At 37.5% G+C, this 21,460-nt stretch overlaps 1 protein-coding gene across 4 annotated transcripts in view; it reads left to right on the top strand.

Annotated features, from left to right (window-relative positions):
• The window catches only part of GRIP1 (glutamate receptor interacting protein 1), a 416,635-nt gene extending 395,463 nt beyond the window's left edge, over positions 1 to 21,172 (top strand). For 3 of the 4 annotated variants that reach the window (XM_070947983.1, XM_070947984.1, XM_070947982.1), the window contains 7 exons: positions 386 to 571; positions 3,604 to 3,760; positions 9,619 to 9,721; positions 9,862 to 9,906; positions 13,035 to 13,268; positions 18,824 to 18,970; positions 20,895 to 21,172. In XM_070947983.1, coding sequence (XP_070804084.1) covers positions 386 to 571; positions 3,604 to 3,760; positions 9,619 to 9,721; positions 9,862 to 9,906; positions 13,035 to 13,268; positions 18,824 to 18,970; positions 20,895 to 21,131 — 1,109 coding nt within the window. In that variant the 3' untranslated portion in view covers positions 21,132 to 21,172. The remainder of the gene's footprint in view (positions 1 to 385; positions 572 to 3,603; positions 3,761 to 9,618; positions 9,722 to 9,861; positions 9,907 to 13,034; positions 13,269 to 18,823; positions 18,971 to 20,894) is intronic. The other variant, XM_070947985.1, reaches the window with a different exon arrangement.
• The last annotated feature ends 288 nt before the right edge of the window (positions 21,173 to 21,460 follow it).

Below are 21,460 nucleotides of genomic sequence, written 5' to 3'. Positions count from 1 at the left end.
GTCAATTTTACGTGGGAGAAAACCCGAATAACCAAAGACCTATATATATATATGGAGATTCTTGACAGAAATTCTGAAGCTACTGCATAAGCCTTGCTAAAGATCCAGCTGCTTTAATGGTTCCAAAACCATTAAACCGTTGTTTTGCTTGTGTTCCCAAGTAGTGTGATATGTCTTACACAACTCTGTTAGATCCTTGACTCCCATCAAGCCAACTGTGAGTCATAAAGGGAGAGGGCCTTTCCATTGTTCCATAGATATAATTAATATGGGAGAGAGTCTGTTTGTCTAAGCTTTCTATTGGAAAAAATGGTTTTCTATGCACTTAAGATGAATGTATATTTAAATTTATAATGAATGTATAGCATGTCTTCCTTTCTATCAGCATCAAGTCCCAATAAATTTTCTGCCTCTGGTCATACAAATGAATTAAGTGATGCTGAAGATGATACAGCCACGACACAAAAACCAGGCAAGCTATCTGAAATCTATTCCACGACTGTCCCAAGTGTGGACAGTGCTGTAGAATCATGGGATGGCTCTGGAATGGATAACAGTTATGGAAGTCAAGGTAGGGATCATGTGTTTATTCTGGTGTACTTAGTATGGGAACACTCAGGAGTAAGGCTAGTAAACCTATGAAACCTCTTGTTATGTTTGAGAGGCAAACTCACCTTTTAACTGTCTTGTGGAAATCTCGTTAAAATTGCAGTTTTAATGTGCTAATTCTTGTATTCAGCTAACCTTGATTTCATGTCACTGTGACAGGTTTAAAAATATATCAATATACGAAGAGCTTTCTGCTGGTTTTACTAATGTTTCAGTGACTAGCTCATAGCTCACATATAGCTAAACAGGTGTATCCTTCAAGCTTAGATTAATTATAAGATCCAGAACACATTGAAGATATTCATTGATATGAACATCTGAGGCCCATTCATTGTTCTTTTTTAACCTGACTAGTAAAGATTTATTGTAAACTGCCAAAGGGGAGCATAAAAGAAAATCATTCCTTTGTTGCCCTTTTATTTCTCCTTCATCCCTTTGACATTAAGATGTCAAGAGACTTTCTAAGTAAGAACAGTTTTCAACAGCAGCAAGATTCTTTTAAAAGAAAAAAATATACCTAGCATTTAGGATTTAATTATTATTTTAACCATTGTCATTTAAATCTTCAACATAATTTTGAAACAGAGAAATGCAGACTTTAAAAGTCTTGGTTTGAAAATGTGCAAATATTGTAATCTTTTAGATGGAAAATCAAACCACTGTTTTATATATTGACTTTAAAACATATTAAGATAACAAATGTCAAAAGGTTGGTTTTGGGGGGGAAATCACTGCTTTTTAGCTTCACACATTTCTTTTCATTATTTGAATTATTTGAATATAATTATTCATTATATTCATCATTATCATTCATTCAGTTATAATGAAAAGCTTAATGTCTAATTTTTTTTTGAGGCCAAATCCCTGATTTTGTATAAATACAGTAATAAATTTCCTTTTTTTTTATTTCGGTAGAAATTATATTGCTTTTTAAAAACATGTTTATAGGTGCAATTTACAAATACAGAGCCATGATGGTCCAGTGATTAGAATGCAGTATTGCAGGCTAATTCTGCTGACTGCTGGCTGCCAGCAGTTCAGCAGTTTGGCAGTTCAAATCTCACCAGCTCAAGGTTCTCAGCCTTCCATCCTTCCGAGTTTGGTAAAATGAGGACCCAGATTGTTGGGGGCAATATGTTGACTCTGTAAACCACTTAGAGAAGGCTGTAAAGCACTGTGAAGCAGTATATAAGTCTAAGTGCTATGTTTAAACAAATTTAATTTAATAACATTATCACTGATAAACTGATAAAAGATAGGGTCTGTCTTCCAAACAGATATATTTAATTTTTAAATATGTAGTTTAGAAATTAATATAGCAGTATCTATCTAAAAACACTGAGATTATAGTTTGAATTATATATATAAACAATATGAAATATAATTTGTAATACAGGTAGTCCTTGGGTTATGATGACAACTGGGACTGGGATTGCCTTTGCTAAGCAATGCAGTTATAAAGTGAGACATCATGTGACTTCATCACTTAGCAATGATAATCCATGTGGTCGCCATTGCTTTTGTAGCTCCAAGGCATGCAGATTATTAAGCAGGAAGCAGCAAGAGTCGCAGGTAAGAAGCAGAGGGTGCTGGGGGGGAGGAATGTTGCTGGGAGATGAGAGAAGCCCAGGAAGGCTGGAGGAAAGAGGGTGTGATGCTACACAAGCACATGGATGCCAGGGAAGGAAGACTTCCCATGAGTACACTGGAGCCAGGAGACTTACCATGGTGACTTGCAACCTTCCCTGCCAGCTTCCCCATTGACTTTGCTTGTGGAAATCCAGCAGGCAAGGTAGCAAATGGAGACCGTACGACCATAGGCACTGTAACCATTGTTAAGTGTGAGCTGGTTGTGAAGTGCTAGAATCACAATCACATGAACATGTAGATGGTGCGATAGCCAGAACTTTGAGGACTGGGCATAGGTATCACATGTTTGCAACTTTGTATAGTCACTGAACAAGTGATAATTAAAAGTCCTATATTTAAAGGACTTGAACTTGTTGCCAGCAAAATAGCAGAAACATCTCTGAATGATGTGATATAACACTGAACATCATCCAGGCAAAACACTTCTAGGAATAGAAATGTAATGAAATTTGATTCTAATGAGTGAATAGGAATAGGAGGAGCAATATAATAACAAAGAAATTGGAAACAACAGAAAAAAGAAGTTACTTGGGGAATGAAGGCTCTACTAGAACAATCAGACTAAGTACCATAAACTATATACTGTATTTAGTCCAAGCTTCCTAGAACTAAATAAATAAAGTGTATGTCTCTGGCTATTCCATACAGTAATAAACCCCATAAATAGATCAAGATAGACAATCCTCAATCAATTTGTGTTGCTGTAGTACCTTGACATTGCAAGATAGATTACTGTTGGCAGGATAATCTTTTCCTTTAAAAAAAAATAAGAAGAAATTAGAGTAAGTGGCCTTTAAGAGGCAAATCTCTCCCATCCTTAAACCACTAGCACCATCAGGACTTTAAATTATATTTTGGGTCATTCCAGAAGTGTAGAAAGTGAGGTGATTTGCTCGCAGAGATTTTCCATGAAGGGAAGGGGAGGTCCCCACCACTTCTGGTAATATTGCCTGTCACTTTCCTTCTGGTCGAGCTGATTGTGGCTCCCATAAAAGTTCCCCATACTTTCTATATGATGAATAGATTTCAAATAGCATTGATTTCTCAGTAGTATTGTGTTCGACATGCAGAAATGAGAGCAATCAACATAGCCTTAAATGGAAACATATCAGGTGGTTCATAATAAGATTGTTTTAAAAAGTATAACATAATTTCAGTATGCCCTTCCAAGAGAGTTCAGGCATATAACTACAAATTAATTCTAGCTGATACTTATAATCCACATATATTTGATACAATAAATAATAGCTTAAATCATACAATGTTTGGAAGAATAATTTGACATTGCATTTTTTATTTTATTTTACATAGTCAACTGTAATGAACATATGGTTACTTTTTTAGGTCCCAATTATCAGGCTTCAGGATACAACTTCAATACCTTTGAATGGAGAAGTCCAAAACAAAAGGGTAGTTTATCTCCTTTGAATAGGCCCCGAATCAACTCCTTCCATGATACAGGATTAAGTGATGATGACTGGGATAAACCAGTAGAAAATAAGTAAGTACTGTGCTACATACTGAATTATTTACTACACATAGTAACATGTTCTTGTATTGATGTACTTTTTAGGACAGTTCAAAACTTCAGATATGGAGGCATGTGGGTGCTTTTTAGAGTTGCAAACCTGTTTGCAACTCTAGAAGAGGTACATCCACTTCAGAGTTTCAGGTAGATGCAGCATTTGCCTTCCCCCAAAGCACCTTTTCTGTCTTCGAAACTAAAGTACTGAACAGACCTATCACAGATTGCCAAGGACTTCAAAATGCTCAGTTGCCAATTTGTCCTCAAGTTGCTGAGATATATTGACAATTCATGTTATATGAGATTAGTAATATTTAAGACATTTGATAAGGCTGACAGCAAATCATGTACAGTTGGTGAACCTTTATGTGTAATAGTATTGGTCATTAACTGTTAATATTAATTCAAAACTGAAAAGAGCTCCGGGTATTGAAGGAAGTTTTAGTTTCCATTTCCTGTCTCCTGTCTTCATTACGTTTGATGGATCATTCAGAGACTCATCTTTTAGTACTTAGAGGTTTCACTGTGGTTTCCACATAAATCAATAAATATGATACTGTGATATCATACTGTGAAGAAGGGACACACAGAGAGACAACTAAAAGATATGTCTGCTTTGACTTCAGTGCTACAATTTTCTAAGGGGTAAATTTTTGATGTGATCTCAATTTTTAAATGTTAGTAGTGATAGTATATCACTTTTAAGACATTTATCATTACCAGCTAGAAGTTTAATTAACCTTACTTAAACACCTGATTTGGACAAATTTATATTCAAGCTTTGACTTCTATTTTGTTAAGATAAATGCATGGGGGTCTCTTGAACCAGTATTCCCATGATGCAGGGATGAAATGCTACCGGTTCGGGCCAATTCGCCCGAACCGGTAGTAAAAAATGCTTTAAAAAAGTTTTAAAAAAAGTTCCGATGATCACGCAGCACAGCTGATTGTCACACAACTGATCATCGGAACTTTTTTTTTTTTTACTTTTTAAGCATTTTTTTACTACCAGTTCACCGGAACTGATAGTAAAAAAATGCTTTAAAAAGTTAAAAAAAAAGTTCCGACGATCATGCGGTACAGCTGATTGTCGCAGAGCTGATCGTCGGAACATTTTTTTTTACTTTTTTTTTACCAGTTCGCTTTGCGCACATGCACGCACAAAGCAAAACGGTAGCAGACTTCAGAGCATTTCACCCCTGTAGCAGAGTCATATCTTTAAATATGAATCTGTTCCATTTATATATCAATGTATGTGGTCTTTAAGTCGGTATTAACTCCTGGTGACTACATGGATAGGTCTGTGCAGTTTTCTTGGCAAGATTTTCCAAAAGTGGTTTTCCCGTGCCTTCTTCCTAGGACTATGAGAGAGTAACATGGACAAAGTCACTCAGCTGCTTTCATACCTAAAGGAGCATTAGAACTTATGGTCTCCTGGTTTCTATCCTACTGCCTTTAACACTATACCAAAATGGCTGTCTATATGACAGTGACAGAAGGATTTACAATTCAAGGTCCTGAACCAACCCCAATATCTAACATTTTGTAATGCAGCCTCTTCCACCAGGATATTTTCTCCTAGCTAGGTTTCTTCTAACATAACTTCAACTGAGAATTAAGCCCATCTGAGGAAAAAAAATATCAAGAGTGATTTAGTGCTTCTGCCCATATGATTTGGCTATTTTGCCATAGATTAGATATAGTTTAGGTCTATGTAAAAAGATTTCTGTGTTCTAATTGTCATCTTTCTTAATACATATTCAAAATTCTATTAGACACTTCTGCTGTTTCCCCACTCCCTATATTGCTTTAACTTTTACATAGACATCACTATTGCTAATTTCCCCATTATAGCCTAATCAGCATAGTTAAACATAGGAAATGTTGATATTAATAATAAATTAACGAACTATAAGAACTGTACTTCTTGTAATTTTGGGATTCGTATATAATTTCTGCTGGTGATGACAAACTCTTTTGAGTCAGATCCAAACTCTTGACAAATAGAAGTAAACCAGGCATTTACTAACTAATCCTGGCATTTATTCCAATGCCATTACCAAATAGCTATTTATTATTTCATGTCTATACCACTCTAACCCACTAGATGCTAACTAGCTTACTTACATACATTCATAAAAACATAAATCTAATTAAGGTCAAATAGCAAAATTAAAAACAAGTCCAAAAGGCATGCATTGCAATTTCCATACCTTACCCAGATTTGGCATATGACTAGAAGAGATCAAAATCATCCTCTTCATCTAAAATTTTCTGCAATTGAAATCCAATCACTTCCTCTAAAATCTTCCTTAAAAAGGAGGAGTGGAGAGTAGCTGGGATAGTCCACACTATTGGAGCAAATGATGTCTTCTTCAGAAGGTAAGAAACCAATGCCTCTAAGACAGAAGATACCATCTTGTTTCTGTTCAAATCATTAGGTTAGCATCTCAAATCTAATTATATTCACATCCTCAGCTAACTGAAGGACAGATGGAGCATAGAACTAGCCTACAGGTGAAGAAAATCATAGTACAAGGAACTGTGTCTACTTGAAAAATTGCAAATTGAAATGAAATAAATCCTAAATATTTTTACAAGATGATGGTCATCTCCCTAGAATTTGTTCCTGCTTAATGGAGTTCAATTTTGAGCACATTTATTTATTCTACTTTTATGCTGCTGAATCCTAAAGAGACCCAGAACAGCTAATAGTATCAACATAGAGTAAAACAAGAATCCCCAAATGCATATAAGGAGTGGAAAAATAAAAAAGATTTTTGAAGTAGATAATATAAGTATCATTGAACTGCAGACCCCACCTTCAGTTATAATATACCATCTTCCTGTGCCACGGAGAACAGGTAAGTCTTCAGTATTTTCCTGAAGCCGAAGAGAGACAATGCTGATTAGGACTCTGTCCAAAGGGGTTCTAAAGAATAGGAGCAGCTAGTGAAAATGTCCTTTTCTGAGGCCATACCATGCGACAGTCCCATATAGACAAAACCTGGATGGAGTTAACCATACATGTTGTTAGTTGAACTCTATGTAGGGCCTTAAAGGTGACAACCAGCCCTGTAAATCACAGTTGGAAGCTGACTGACAAGATCTCAAATTCACCCATCACAGCTCAGATTGCTACTTTCTGTGCTAGGTGCAATTTTCAAATGCTCTTTAAGAGCAGTTCCTTATAATAATACCAACATGAATGACTCTGCACAGGACTTCTGGTCCAGAATGATCATAATTGGGGCACAAGATATAGCCATACAAAAGATGTTCTAGCTAGGATGCTAGGAGAAAGTCCAAATGCAGGCATCCATACTCAGAATCAACAATAGAATTTACCTGGAATTGTTAGATCCATGAACTCAAAGCAACACAGATTTGGAGGGATTCCATTGGCGTATGTTCTTCTCCATCAAGAACCTGATAACTTCCAGGCTTTGGATCAGCACTTCTAGCATAGCATTTCCCAGGATTAAGATGTGAAGCTGGTTATAATCCATATATTGATGACACCAAGCCTCATACCATTGGAATACCAATGGAATGAAACATGTTAAAAACAAGAAAAAAGTTAAGAAAATGATTGGTCCATTGCTGAGACAAAGTGGCAAGAAGGTGACAAGCAACAGGGAGAAAGCAGAACTACTTAACTCATTTTTTGCATCTGTCTTTACACAAAGGGAAAAAACAGTCCAATCTATCAAAAACAGCATCGTAAAAAACAGATTAGGAACACAAGTTAAAATATGGAAGAAAACGGTAAGTGAGCATCTGTCCACCCTAGACAAGTTCAAATCACCAGAACCAGATAGATTACACCCCAAGGTTCTGAAGAACCGTCAGACATGATCTCAGAACCACTGAACTATTTCTTTTCAAGATCCTGGAGCACTGGGGAACTACCAGAGGACTGGAAAAGAGCTGATGTAGTTCCCATTTTCAAAAAAGGAAAAAAAAATAGATGCAGGAAACTACAGACCTATCAGGAAATACCTAGAGGCAAACAAAGTAATAACCAAAAGTCAACATGTGTTTGTCAAAAACAGGTCATACCAGACAAATCTTATTGCATTACTTGACAAAGTGACAAAATTAGTGGACCAGAGGAATGCTGTGGATATAATTTACTTGGGCTTCAGTAAGGCATTTGATAAAGTAGACCACAACCTACTACTTGATAAGACAGAAAAATGTGGGTTAGACCGCATCATTACCAGATGGATTCGTAACTGGCTGACCAAACACACTCAATGTGTTGTCCTCAATAGAACTGCATCTACATGAAGGGCAGTATGCAGTGGGGTACTCCAAGGCTCTGTTTTAGGCCCAGTACTCTTCAACATCTTCATCAATGATTTGGATGATCAAATTTGCAGATGACACCAAACTGGCAGGAATAGACAATACTCCAGAAGATAGGCTTAAGATACAGAAGAATCTTGACAGACTTGAACATTGGGCGCTATCTAACAAAATAAAATTCAATGGTGAAAAAAGTAAGGTTCTATACTTAGGCAAGAAAACTAAAATACACAGTTACAGTATAGGTGGTACCTCGCTCAATAGTAGTAACTGTGAGAGGGACCTTGGATTTCTAGTGGACAATCATTTAAATATGAACCAGCAGTGTGCTGCAGTTGCCAAAAAATCCAACATAGTTCATAAACAGAGGGATAGAATCAAGATCACATGAAGTTTTAATACCACTTTATAATGTCTTGGTAAGGTCACACTTGGAATACTGCATCCAGTTTTGGTCGCCATGATGCAAAACATGTTGAGACTCTAAAAAGAGTGCAGAGAAGAGCAACAAAGTTGATTAGGGGACTGGAGGCTAAAACATATAAAGAACAATTGCTGGAATTGGGTATATCTAGTTTAATGAAAAGGGGTGATGTCAGTGGTGGGTTGCCCCCGGTTCGCACCGGTTCTATAGAACTGGTAGTAAAACCGGCAGGAGGCTCCGCCCACCGACCCCGACGTCATCAGAATGCTTCTGCGCATGCAATACCTCCCACTCCAATCTTTTGGAGATGGTCCAGAAGAATACCAAGCTCTGTGATACTAAATGCCATAAGAAGTTAAGGAGGACCAAGAAAGTTATACTTGATGATCTTAGCTTTTCCAATGGTCATCCATAAGTGCAAAAAATGCAGTCTCCATTCTGTAACCTGGCCTGAAACCTGACTGCCAAGAGTTTGAACATTCTACTTTCTGTAGGGCTTCGTGAACTTGCAAGACCACCACTTTCTCCATAATCTTTCTTGAAAGGAAGATTAAAGATAAAGTTATCCAAACCTTAACATATTGAATGACAGATGCTTGAGTAGGAGATGTAGCATTCCTGACTCAACAAAGCATTTATAATTGCTCAAATGTCTGCCACCTCAAAGATGGCTTTGCATCTTTCCTTATCTTCATAATTTTCTGCATGCTTCTAACTCCACAATTTATAGCAGGTAGAATGAAAGAATGCTAAGAATAAAAGCAGTGAAAGTGACTGCCCAAAAGAAAAGCAAACCGGAGGCATTATATTTTTGGATATCTGATAATTATCTATTTGTCTAGCAAGATATTGTTACTCATTTTATATTTCACATCTGTATAATTGGAGACAGAGAGAAAGAGAGAGAAAAACAGAGAGGGAGAGTTTATATAAATTCTTATACCAGTCATTCCACAGCCCAGTTCATCAGCTGTGTCTCCTATGCCTTGTTGTCTAGCTCACACCTGAACATCCTTTTTGTTACTTTGCATTGCAAGCATTTCCTGTGAAGCTCATTGTGATATTCTCTATAACTTTAGAAACCTTTCTCTGAATCCAGCTTTACAGGTGTCCCTGAGCCTGACCAGGAGGAAAACTTCTGGTCCCAAGCACTGGAAGATTTGGAGACTTGTGGACAGTCAGGAATTCTGAGGGAATTAGAGGTAGAAGCAATCTACTCCTTCATAATAGACTAATTTCTTTTTTCAATTAACACTAATTTTTGTTGGGTTTTTCCCCTCCTTTTTTCTAAGTTTGCATTAATCTCACAAAATCATTTTAAAGCTTTAACCCCTCTCCACAGGACAAGGTTGACAGGCGTCTGTATTTGAGAAACATGGCTCTCTTGGTACTTACCCTTTAGTGTTTATATTTTTGCTTGCATAGCTACCTTTGCTAACCCCCAATCAAGCAATTATCTTCCATGGATCTGCTGCTGAAATGTGTGTGAGCAAAAGCTTCTCCTGTGCTACTTCTGGCTGCATTTGTTTGCAGGCTTACTTTGCTTTAACAGCACACATCCCATTATCTTCTAGCTGCTTTTATAAAAGTTTTCCTGGCATGTATCTCTTGCAACAGAACTGAATTTGAATTATAGGGAACATAAATGAAAACAAAATTTCCACACATTTTTACAATTAGATTCACCACATGAACTAATATAGCTACAAAAGATTTGTATATTCCGTGGGATTTTATTTATTTATTTTGCTGTTGCAATCTGATGTTAATCGCAATTACATATGCCATATTCACTTTGCACTCAGTTATTTTACTTCAAAAGCAGAATAATTAGAAACTTAAAAAAAAAACTTGGCCATACAGGTAGTTCTCAACTTACCACAATTGAGCCCAAAATTTCTGATGCTAAGCAAGACATTTGTTAAATGAGCTTTGCTCCATTTTACTACCTTTCTTGCCACCGTTGTTAAGTGAATCACTGCAGTTATTAAGTTAGTAACACAGTTGTTAAGTGAACCTGGCTTCCCAATTGACTTTGCTTATCAGCAGGTCACAAAAGGTGATCACATGACCCTGGGACATTGCAACCATCATAAATATGAATCAGTTGCCAAGCATCTGAATTTTGATTATGTGACCATGCGGATGCTGCAATAGTTGTAAGTGTGAAAAACTTTCATAAGTCACTTTTTTCAGTGCCATTGTAACTTTGAAGGTCACTAAATGAACTGTTACAAGTCGAGAACTACCTATATTCCTTAATTACAACAAAAATTAATATTCTTAGTTTAATTCTTTAGAAGGGTGTGTCTGCAAGAATTTTCTTTTATGTTCTTTTAAATTCCCAATGTTGCAAAATGGTAAAAGTCTCGTTTCATTGTTATGTCATATGGAAATCAGAGAGTCATCACAATGAATGTGAATGGCATTGACAAAATAAAAATCATGCTACTCAAGTTGACTGCATAGCCTCAGATCTGTAGCTTCCATATTGCATGCCTGTTATTTTAATGTGGATATGTTTTATATTTAATTGACATTCTGAGTACTTTGGAGAAATGGCTTGTCAGTTTGGTTTAGTTCGGCCTAAGGCATGTAGCTCAAGCTTCTCTTATGGATTTTCTTCCTAAGAGCATAGCAAATGGATATGGAAATAGAATGAATATTTCAATGTTGAGAATTTTTTTTCATTTAAGAAGCCTTTTAAAAAGTGAAATTAATTGGGTTATCTTACTTATTATCTTACTTATATTTCAATCTTAAGGACAGTTTTGCAAATTAATTGTTTCCTATCAGTCTAACCTTAACTTTCATTCCTCTCAAAGTAGATCTAATGTTTTTTTAAATTATTATTTTGGTAGTAAGGAAAAATGCTTAAATAATATGTCAGAAACTAAAACATTTTTTAAAAAAATTAATTTAAACCCTAAAATTATTGCTTTATTATGAACCAGAAGAAATACTGGAAATAAAAATACATCTTTATATATGTAATGAGAACATTGCTTGCTAAATACAGTTAAAGCAGTATATAATGAAAGGGTAGCATAGGTGAAAATTTTAGTGAATGATTTAGCACTGAGCAAGGAGTAAGACTCCAATGTCTTCTTGGTTGTTAATGAATTAATGAATAAATTTAAAGTCATGTTTGTGATTTTTAAATATAGGATGAGTGTTGGTTGTACAAAATCAGCATGTTCCTTTGTGTACAATCAGTGCTGTGCTGTGGACTGAAAACCCAAATGATTTGGGTTCATAGCTCTGAAAATTAAAATATTGAAAGCAAAGTAGTTGTGTTTGTTGGAGAAAAGGGGCAAATGATTGCAAATTATATGTAAATAGGGTAAATAGATAAATGTGCGGGAATTATATAGAAACTTAAGATTACAAATGTGTTATGCATTATGATAACCAAAGGTTTAGCAAAGGAAGCAAAGTTGACTATCTATAGGAGTGTGTTTCTGTCCACATTGCTATGTTGAAGTGAGAGTTTGATATGTCAGGTGAAACATAAAAGTAATTTAAATGCAGTGTGAATGGTGATGCTGCCAACGTCTTGGATGCATGTCGGCAGGCTATGGAGGAGGAACAAGCTAAAGCTTAACACTGCCAAGATTGAGTAGTTAGGTTTTGGACACATACACACCCCAGTAAGATTGAAGTTTTGGACACATACACACCCCAAACTGGAGGTATTTCATATTTAATCTTCTTTGGAATGACAGACCACCAGCACCAGCATCGCCCAAAGAACTGGTGAACAATTGGGGGATCTTCTTGGACTCACAGTTACTGTTCAAGGAGCAGGTGGCAATGAGACAAAAAAGGCCTTTATGTAAATCTATCTTCAGAACCATTTTCTTTGTTACATGGAACAGGAGTCCATGTGGTCAGAAAATCACTTGTGGTTTGATTGTCTTGTGCATGTCCTACCACAAAGTATTCTACATAATGCTGCCCTTGAAAACCTACTTAGAAGCTGCAGCTGATCCAGAATGCAACAGCAATTATTTGTATGCCTTATTAGGCCCATGTAATGTTTTTTTTTCCTTCTTGAATTACCAGTTACCAGAATTCTTTCTGGTGCAATTCAAAGAATTAGTTATCATCTATGAAGCCTTCATGGCATAAGTCCTGGTTATGGAACTCTGTCTTACTCTGTCTTACTCTACTTCTGCTACTGTGCATAATTTTGACTACTCCAAAAGAGGAGAACATCATGATGTCTCTCTGTGTGTATGTGCGTTTAGGTATAGTCGGGGCTTTATCTGGAAAAGTTCCACTAAACACTTCTAATAAAACTTTATATACTTTTATACTGATCCACTGGAGAATCTCAGGGATCTTCCCCAATTTCCTAGTCAGATTGTTCATCTATTCTCCAAGCCATTTGCTTGCCCTGAGCAACCGTATTTTGACAATAATAGCAGAAAAATATGCTACTTTTCATTAGGAATATACCTTCTTTATTATGTTATGTATTATATTTTTACAACCTGTTTATTAATGCTGCAGGCTACAATTATGTCAGGGAGTACAGTGAGCCTGAATCATGATAACTCTCAAGTTCGCAGCCATCTAGGAAGACAAGCCAGCTTTCAGGAAAGAAGTACTTCGAGGCCACATTATAGCCAGACCACTCGAAGCAACACATTGCCTTCAGATGTGGGGAGGAAGTCCATAGCCCTTAGGAAAATGAAGCAAGAGATGAAAGAAATCATGTCCCCAACTCCTGTGGAGTTACACAAGGTAGTGACTTTTTGATTTCACCTTCTGGCTAAGCTCTGCATTATGAAGAACTGCAAAGAAACTGCTCACCTGATGATATCTCTGCAAATGCTGCAAAAAAGTTTTACACTCTCATTCACAAACATCACATCCATTTTAATGGATAGATTTTGCATGAAATGTATCCTGTCTTGAATATTTTATATTGATGGTCATCTGTATGTCATCCAATCAAGTAACTGAATATTAAGAAAATTGAAAAGATTTTCTTTATATTACCCTGTTTTGACATTTTTTTGGTGAGTGACCTGGAATTATTAGATGAAATGGGTAGCTCTATAAAATAGATACAAGTAGTCCTTGACTTACGACCATAATAGAGCCCAAAAATTTCTGTTGCTAAGCAAGACATTTGTTAAGTGAGTTTTGCTCCATTTTACAATCTTTCTTGCTAAGTGAATCATTGCAATTAAGTTAGTAACACGGTTGTTAAGTGACTTTGGCTTCCCCATTGACTTTGCTTGTCAGAGGGTCACAACATGACCCCAGAAGGCTGCAACTGTCATAAATATGAACCAGTTGCCAAGCGGCTGAATTTTGATCACATGACCATGGGGATGCTGCAATGATCATAAGTGTGAAGGTTATAAGTTACTTTTTTCAGTGATATTGTAATTTCAAATGGTCACTAGCGAACTGTTATAAGTCCAGGACTACATATAAATAGATAGGCAGGCAGGCAAATGCAGGTTTTTCCCCTCTAAATGTAGCTGTGGATGTATTTCACTCCAGATATTTCCCCAGCAAGGTCACATAATTGTTCATTATGAAGCATGCAAATTAAAATAAAAAGAAAATTGGTTAGTTGATTAAACATGTTGATCCCATATTTGACTTAGGTATTGCACATGGTGATGGAAGTTTGCAACCTCACCCCTGCCCCTTTCTCCCCCCCCCAAAAAAAAAATTCCTTTCCAGGACACAGAGATTAAGGATGAGAGAAAGACAAAAAGGGAGGGAAGGAGAGACTAACTGTTTTGACTTTCTTCTTCTTCTGTGAAGTAAAGAAGCACAACATAGAGCAGTGCAACATTTTCAATTCTGCAATAAATGTTGTGGGTGAATAATAGTTTTTATGCTACTATTCTGGTAGTATTCAGCTTATACTAATCGTAAGAATATATCCAATATAATCAAAGGGCATATTAAATTAGCCCTTTGAACCAATGTTCAGTATTTTCTCTGAGTTGTGTATTATTTGTTTTCCAATGTGCTGCTTCAACAAATATACTCCCCATTCTTAAATGCCTACAGAGATACTTCAGGTAAAATAATTAAATGGATAAACATACCAACAGCTGAAATTGATTTAAATGCTCTGACATTCATATTATTTTAACGGCATATAAGCTCAGCGTGCAACCAAATATTTATTCATTTATATTTTATATTTCTGAAATGCACATCTCCATCAAAGAATTACAATTCCTATGGAAAATATATTTCTGTATTCAAAGTGGGAAGGGACCTATCCAAGATGCATATTTTAATCCAGAGCTCCCACAGGAAAGAAGGGAATGGTTCCACAGAAGCAGCCTGCTGCTCACGCAAATGGAGCATGTGTGCACATGTTCACTCAGAGGTGGGCTTCAGCTGGCTCGGATTGGTTCAGGCAAACCAGTTGTTAAGATTCTGCGCAGTTTGGCGAACTGGCAAATCCCACCACTGGCTAGCCCCACTCTGCCCCACCCTGCCCAGTCTCATCTCGCCCGACATAGCTGCTACTGCTCTCTGTCTGGCTCCCTCGCTTGCCTCGACCACACAATCTCCGTGGGCCAGCCAGCTTGCCTGCCTTTGCTGCCGCGGCTGCATCCCACGCGGCGCTCTCCCCGCAGCCCAGATGAGTGGCCCTGATCTGCCTGGGTGAGCCTGCAAGCAAGGCTCAAATCCCAGCCTAGCTGCCTCCCACGTGGCCCAGCCAGCTTGCCTGCCTTCCGCTGTGGCCTACCATGTGGCTGCCATGCCCCAGCTCTCTGCCTCAACTGCCTTCCTTCACTGATCTCTGCTCCTCCTCACTTGCCTAGACTAGACTCGCCCAGCTGCCTCAGCCTGCTCCCGCTCACTTCAGCAGCAGAAGCCTTGAGGCAGAGGTAAGCGTGGCCGGTCACCCCTTCGGGGAAGCAGGGCTGGGAAGGCTGCTCGTCTCCAAAGCTCCTGTTTCTCTCACCCTCCACCTCCTACCGCTTCTCTCGGCCTCAATCTGTTTCTCTCCCTCTGCTTCCTATCGTTTCTCTCAGCCTCAATCTATTTCTCTCCTCTGCCTCCTACCGCTTCTCAAGGCCGGAGAGAAAGCATCTGGTCTGGGCACACAGCCCTCCATGACGGAGCACTCCTGAGGAGCAAAGCCTTGGACAACCTGATCTGTCCTGAAGGCCTCAAGGAGCTCCACTTTCCATGTGCCTCTGCCAGCCCGAGTGCCCTGCCCTTCAGATCCCAATGGGACTAGCGCCCGCCGGCAACAGCACTTCAACAAGGCTGTGTGCCCAGACCAGGTGCTTTCTCTCAGGCCTCCCACCTTGCATCAGGCAGCGGGAGGAGGCACTGTGTGGCCGGGAAGGCTGCCTGCAGTTCTTGTAGCCAAAGCTGGGATGTCTGAGAACCCGCAAGTATGTATGAGGTGTTCTGCATTGAGCAGAAGATTGAATTAGAAGACCTCCAAGGTACCTTCTAGCCTATGATTTTAAAGTGTGTGTCTGTATGTGTGTGTGTGTCTGTGTGAGAGAGAGAGGGGGGGGGAAGAGATGAGGCTTCTTGTGGGTGCATTTTGGAGAAGTGCCAAATGCCAAAAGGGCAATCATTTTGGGATTAAATTCCAAATGAAATTGGGTCTTCAGGGTAAGGAGACATGAAGAACTTTCAACTGCAGGTTTCTAAAAATCTTATTAAAATGAACGTCTAGAGACAGCTCTTTAACTCATTAGTCCAGAGGGAGCAAAAGAGTTAGGATCCCAATGAGGGTCTTAGCTATTTAGCTCAGGAATAACAGAATAACAGAGTTGAAAGGGACTTTAGAGGTCTTCTAGTCCAACCCCCTGCTCAGGCAGGAAAACTGAGGATGCCAAAATCTGAGCAGAGGGCCTGGGAAAGGTGTCAGAATAACAGAATAACACTTAGAAGGGACTTCGGGGGCGGGGGACCCTATACCATTTCAGAGAAATGGCTGCCCAGTCTTTTCTGAAAAACTTCCAGTGATCGAGACCCAGAACTTCTAGAGACAAGCAGTTCCATTGGTTCATTGTTCTCACTGTCAGAAAGTTTCTCCTTAATTTTAGGTTGCTTCTCTCTTTGTTCAATTTCCATCCGTTGCTTCTTGTTTTGCCTTCTGCTGCTTTGGAAAATACATTGCCCCCCCTTCTTTGTGGCAGCCCCTCAAAAGCCTGTTTTGTGACCTGCCTATCACACTCTTGGGCAAAGCATGTGAGCTATTTCCTCCTTTCAGTGGTCCATGAAATTACATCTATAGTATGTAGATGCAAATAATAAAGTCGAAAAAAGGTGAACAACATTTTTACAGAACTCTAGATATGTTGAGGCCAGGCATGACAAGGAATGGCTGGGAGGGGAGGAGCCAGGCAAGGCATCCCTTGACATGAGTGTTGTTGAGTTGGCCACACCCATCCAGGCACCTGACCACCAAGCCACGCCCACCCAGCCAGTCATTAGGGCAGAGAACCAGTTGTTAAAAAATTTGAATCCCATCACTGTGCTCATGCATCCTCGTGCAAGTGAGGATAGATGTGTGTGTGTGCTCATTGGCCATTTCTGCAGCCCCTTTTGCAATCCCTTCATGTCCCATGAGTGCGTGGCAACCCACAGGTTGGGGACCCCTGCTCTAGTCAGAAAGAATATGGAAGAGAATGCTTGACATTTATGTTAGTGTAGAATTTTGCAATATATTATTCCAACCATCAAAATTATCATAAAGATGCTTCTTTTCTTGCTACATTGCAATAAGGTAGAAAAATGTCTGTAAAGCATAACTTCCTGTTATGGTTAAGACAGGAAATTATAGCTATCTTTTAAACAAACCAAATGTTGTTTAAAACTGAGCTTAATTTATGATTCCAGCTTTCTCCATATCTGATAAACCCTGATTTCAGCCATAGCAAGAGACTGTACTTAAAGGAAGATTTCCCACCCTATTGTAATGTAGCAAAGTAAATGTTTGCTTGTGCTGATATAAGATGGTGGTAACAGAGACTCCACAACAAAGCAATAGTATCAGCTATCTTTTTCTTGAAAATATGATCCTTTTAGACTCATAAGGTTGAAAGGGGCCATTTGGATCACTATTGGAATCTAAATCATAGTATCTCCAGGAGGTGGCTGCCTGGCATTCACTTCTACTCATCTCATGAAAGGTAGCCTACCTCTTCTTTCAATAATTGATTCCATCATCAAATTGCTGCAACTGCCAGGATGTTTTTTTTCCCCTAGCATACTGTTGGAATATGTTTTCTTGCAACTTACATCCATTACTCTGTGACCTGAACTCTGGAAGAAAAGAAATAGGGTTTGATTTTCTACATCATATCTTTTCAGCTATTTAAAGGGTACAATCATATCAACTCTCAGTTACATTTCCTTAGGGATAAATATATTGAACTCTTTTTATTATATTACTAAGATTTATTTTTTGTCTAATGATCTTTTTCTGAACCTTTTCTATTTTTGCCAATGCTTCTTAAAGTATGATGCCCAGGATACAATACTGTAGGTTGAGTCCAGCTAAATAGAATATAGTGGAATACTTCTAATGATTTAAAAATTATACTTCTGTTGATGTGCTTTCCTTTTATAGCCACATCAAACTGGTGATTCGTTGTAATAAAAAGTATTCAATAAATTACTATTCCAAGATGTTTTCACAAGTACTATTACCAATATATGTCAATGCTATATCTATGTAGAATTTTGTGTTTCTGTGTTAATTTCATTGATATGTTCAGCTCATCTCTATAATATATTACTATGATTTTGAATCTTATTCCAGAGTGTTAACTATCTGCTATTTTTTACCATCTGAAAGTCAATAAAAATGTATTCAGGATAAATTTTGTACTACTCATTCAATTCTTTACTCCAGTTACATGAGAAATATGGTGAATTTGTATTTTGAGTCAGCCATGCATTTGCCATGACACTGTGCTCATACTCATAGTATGTCAGCTGTTTTGCAGCATATGGTACTCCCCCAATCTAGCAAAGAAGTTTTCTGATTTCAAAAATGATATAAGATTAATCTGCAAAGACTTGTTCTCTTCTAGAACTTACCAAATTAAAGTCAAGTAATTTATAATCTTGGTATAATCTTCCCTAAGTATTCTAGATCTTGATGCAATTTTTTTTCCATTAACATGATTTTTTTCATTAATATATTGAAAAGGGTCAAGGAAGGGAAATAAGTGAATACCAGAAAGAAATTATTGCTCATGCTTAGCCTATGAGAAAATGTGGAAAGAAAAATATTTCTGAATTTTAACAAAATCATGAGGAATTTCCTTATCCCTTATCAGATAACTTTATACAAGGATTCTAATATGGAGGACTTCGGATTCAGTGTCTCTGATGGCTTATTGGAAAAAGGTGTATATGTTAAAAATATTCGGCCAGATGGACCTGGAGATGTAGGTGGTTTGAAGCCATATGACAGACTACTACAGGTAGTGTGAAACATTACATAATTTTGAACTCAATTGATAGAGACAAGTCATTTAGTAAATATAAAGGGGTTTATGTTAAGCAAACATTTAGGCAGGTTTTTTTTTTTTTAATTTGATTTATATGCCGTCCTTCTCCGAAGACTCAGGGCGGCTTACAATGTGCTCAGCAATAGCCTTCATCCTTTTGTATATATTTATACAAAGTCAGCTTATTGCCCCCACAACTGGGTCCTCATTTCACCTACCTTAGAAAGGATGGAAGGCTGAGTCAACCTTGAGCCTTGGCGAGATTCAAACCCTGCAGTAATTGCAGGCAGCTGGTCTTAATAAGCTTAATAACAGGGTGCCTTAAACCCCTGTACTACCAAGTTAAGTTCAACATTCAGACATTTGAGGATATTCTATATGAAATTGTGCAAATATAATTCTGCTTTCTCATTCACTTATTTTGTAAGCCAAATAAGGGAGAATGTACTTTGGAAAATTCCACTCTATCCATTAATAGGATAGGTAGCAGTGTCTGTAAGGTCTTGCCTCTCCATCTTCCCAAGAAAACAGGACTCTTGAAATTGCAGTTGTTCCAAAAGGAGCTTTTATTGAAAGATTTGTGATAACAAGAGATCTAGGCAAGAACTGAAGCTTCTCACTTAAAACCAGCTATTTAAAGCAATGCTAACCAAACCCCTCCCACACTACATCATTGCAGGGAAACAGAAACTTCATATAGAGATTAACACAGTAATGCATGAAACAGAAACAGAAACTTCATATACAGATCACTCCATTCCTCCCCCCTTCCTCCCACCAAAATGCCAGCATCCCTGTAGAAATATCTGGGACCTGACAGTGTCATTAAATACCTTATAGAAAGGTGCTTTTTTGTCCAATACAAAAGTAGATAAAGTAATTTACCTACGAGTTGAGCAGTGTTATTCAATTAAAAGAATGAAGAAAATGTAGAAAAGGAAAAGTGAGAAGAAGATATATATGGGATTGTAGATGTAGCCACTTAAAAGCGGGATTAATTTGAAGATTAACTATAGTTTAGGTGGAGCTATTTTTCTAATGAATTTTAATCACTTTTGGAATACCTGCATAGGGCTCACTTCTCTTTTCTTTCCTTACCTATCTAATTTTTGGTTCTTCTTACCTCATCTCCACTTTTTTCTGTTTCCCCTTTCTCTTATAGACCCTTCCCAATACAGCTATCCTTACCCTGCATCCTGTCACTATCCTATTTTTCCTTTATTTTTGTGCTAAAAAGAGATTGTTACAATGTATGTGTAGTTTTGTGTGAGAAAACCGAATGTGAAAGAGAATAGCTGATAAATGCAGATAAAGAGAATTCTCCAAATTAAGTTCCTTATTTTAGACAATTCAACTTAAATAATTCAACTATATCTGGCAATTTTTCTAAAACATCAGGGCCCCTTGTGCAGTGGAAGTATATGGATGCTGCAAAGGTGTGAGTGAGTGAATGAATGAGTAAGTGAATGAATGAATGAATAAGGCAGGGAAGATGGTCATTTCTTGGGATTTTTACTATTTTTTTGTTGTTTACTTTTCTTTTGGGAAATAGTCCTAAATAATTCTAAATTATAATTATTTATGTAAATACAGTAGTATCTGTTGCACAACTGCAACTGTGTATTCATTTTCTTTACACGATATTGCTAAATATTGTGACTTCTGAATCAAGTTAGATAGTATAGGGGGAAATCAAATTAAACTTATTAGCTTGCAAAATTATATTCAGTTTAATTCATTCTCTTGCAAATATTTTCTTCTTTATTTCAAACTCTTTATTTATCTAGGTCTAAACTGTCTTATATATCCTTCACCTAAAAAACACGTAAGACCATCTTTTATTGGCTTGCTTGACTTGTCTTCTTTTGTTGAAAAAATTATTTTTTTTCCTTTTCAGGTAAATCATGTTCGGACAAGAGACTTTGACTGCTGCCTAGTTGTACCCCTAATAGCAGAATCTGGTAATAAATTAGAACTTGTTATTAGTCGCAACCCATTAGCTTCCCAAAAGAAGGGCTCTGAGCATCAGACTTTCTCAACAGGACAATGGAGCCATCCAAACCATGCTTTCCTTCAACAAAGCGGACATAACACAGGTTCAGAGATGAAATGGGAACCTATGAACACTTTATAGCCAAAAACTATCTGTCCAAGAGATTTAAATGGTGCTATTTTTTTTTTAATATGTCTGATACACTGGAAACACAGACACTATCTAATATTGAGAAGCACACAGGGAAGGTTCTGATTATTTCTCAAGGCTCATTCTTTGCTGCTTTCTTCCCAATCGAGTTTTCTTCTCACTTTTTTATAACCACAAATAGTGCCATTTCAAGTTGAATTCCACATGCAAGAGAAATTAATGAGGAAAGTAACTGTTTTCATGTAGATTAATCAAAAGAAACATTGTAAATGAAACTGAGCTCTTTTCAACTCCCATCCAAGTCCCTGAAGAGTATCCCT

Source organism: Pituophis catenifer, unplaced genomic scaffold (assembly GCF_029215685.1).
Source record: "Pituophis catenifer annectens isolate HBS135680 unplaced genomic scaffold, rPitCat1.0.hap2 SCAF_7, whole genome shotgun sequence".
In the NCBI taxonomy this organism is placed as follows: Eukaryota; Metazoa; Chordata; class Lepidosauria; order Squamata; family Colubridae; genus Pituophis; species Pituophis catenifer.
Note: the sequence above shows the minus strand (reverse complement) of the source record. Positions and strands in the feature narration are given on the sequence as shown.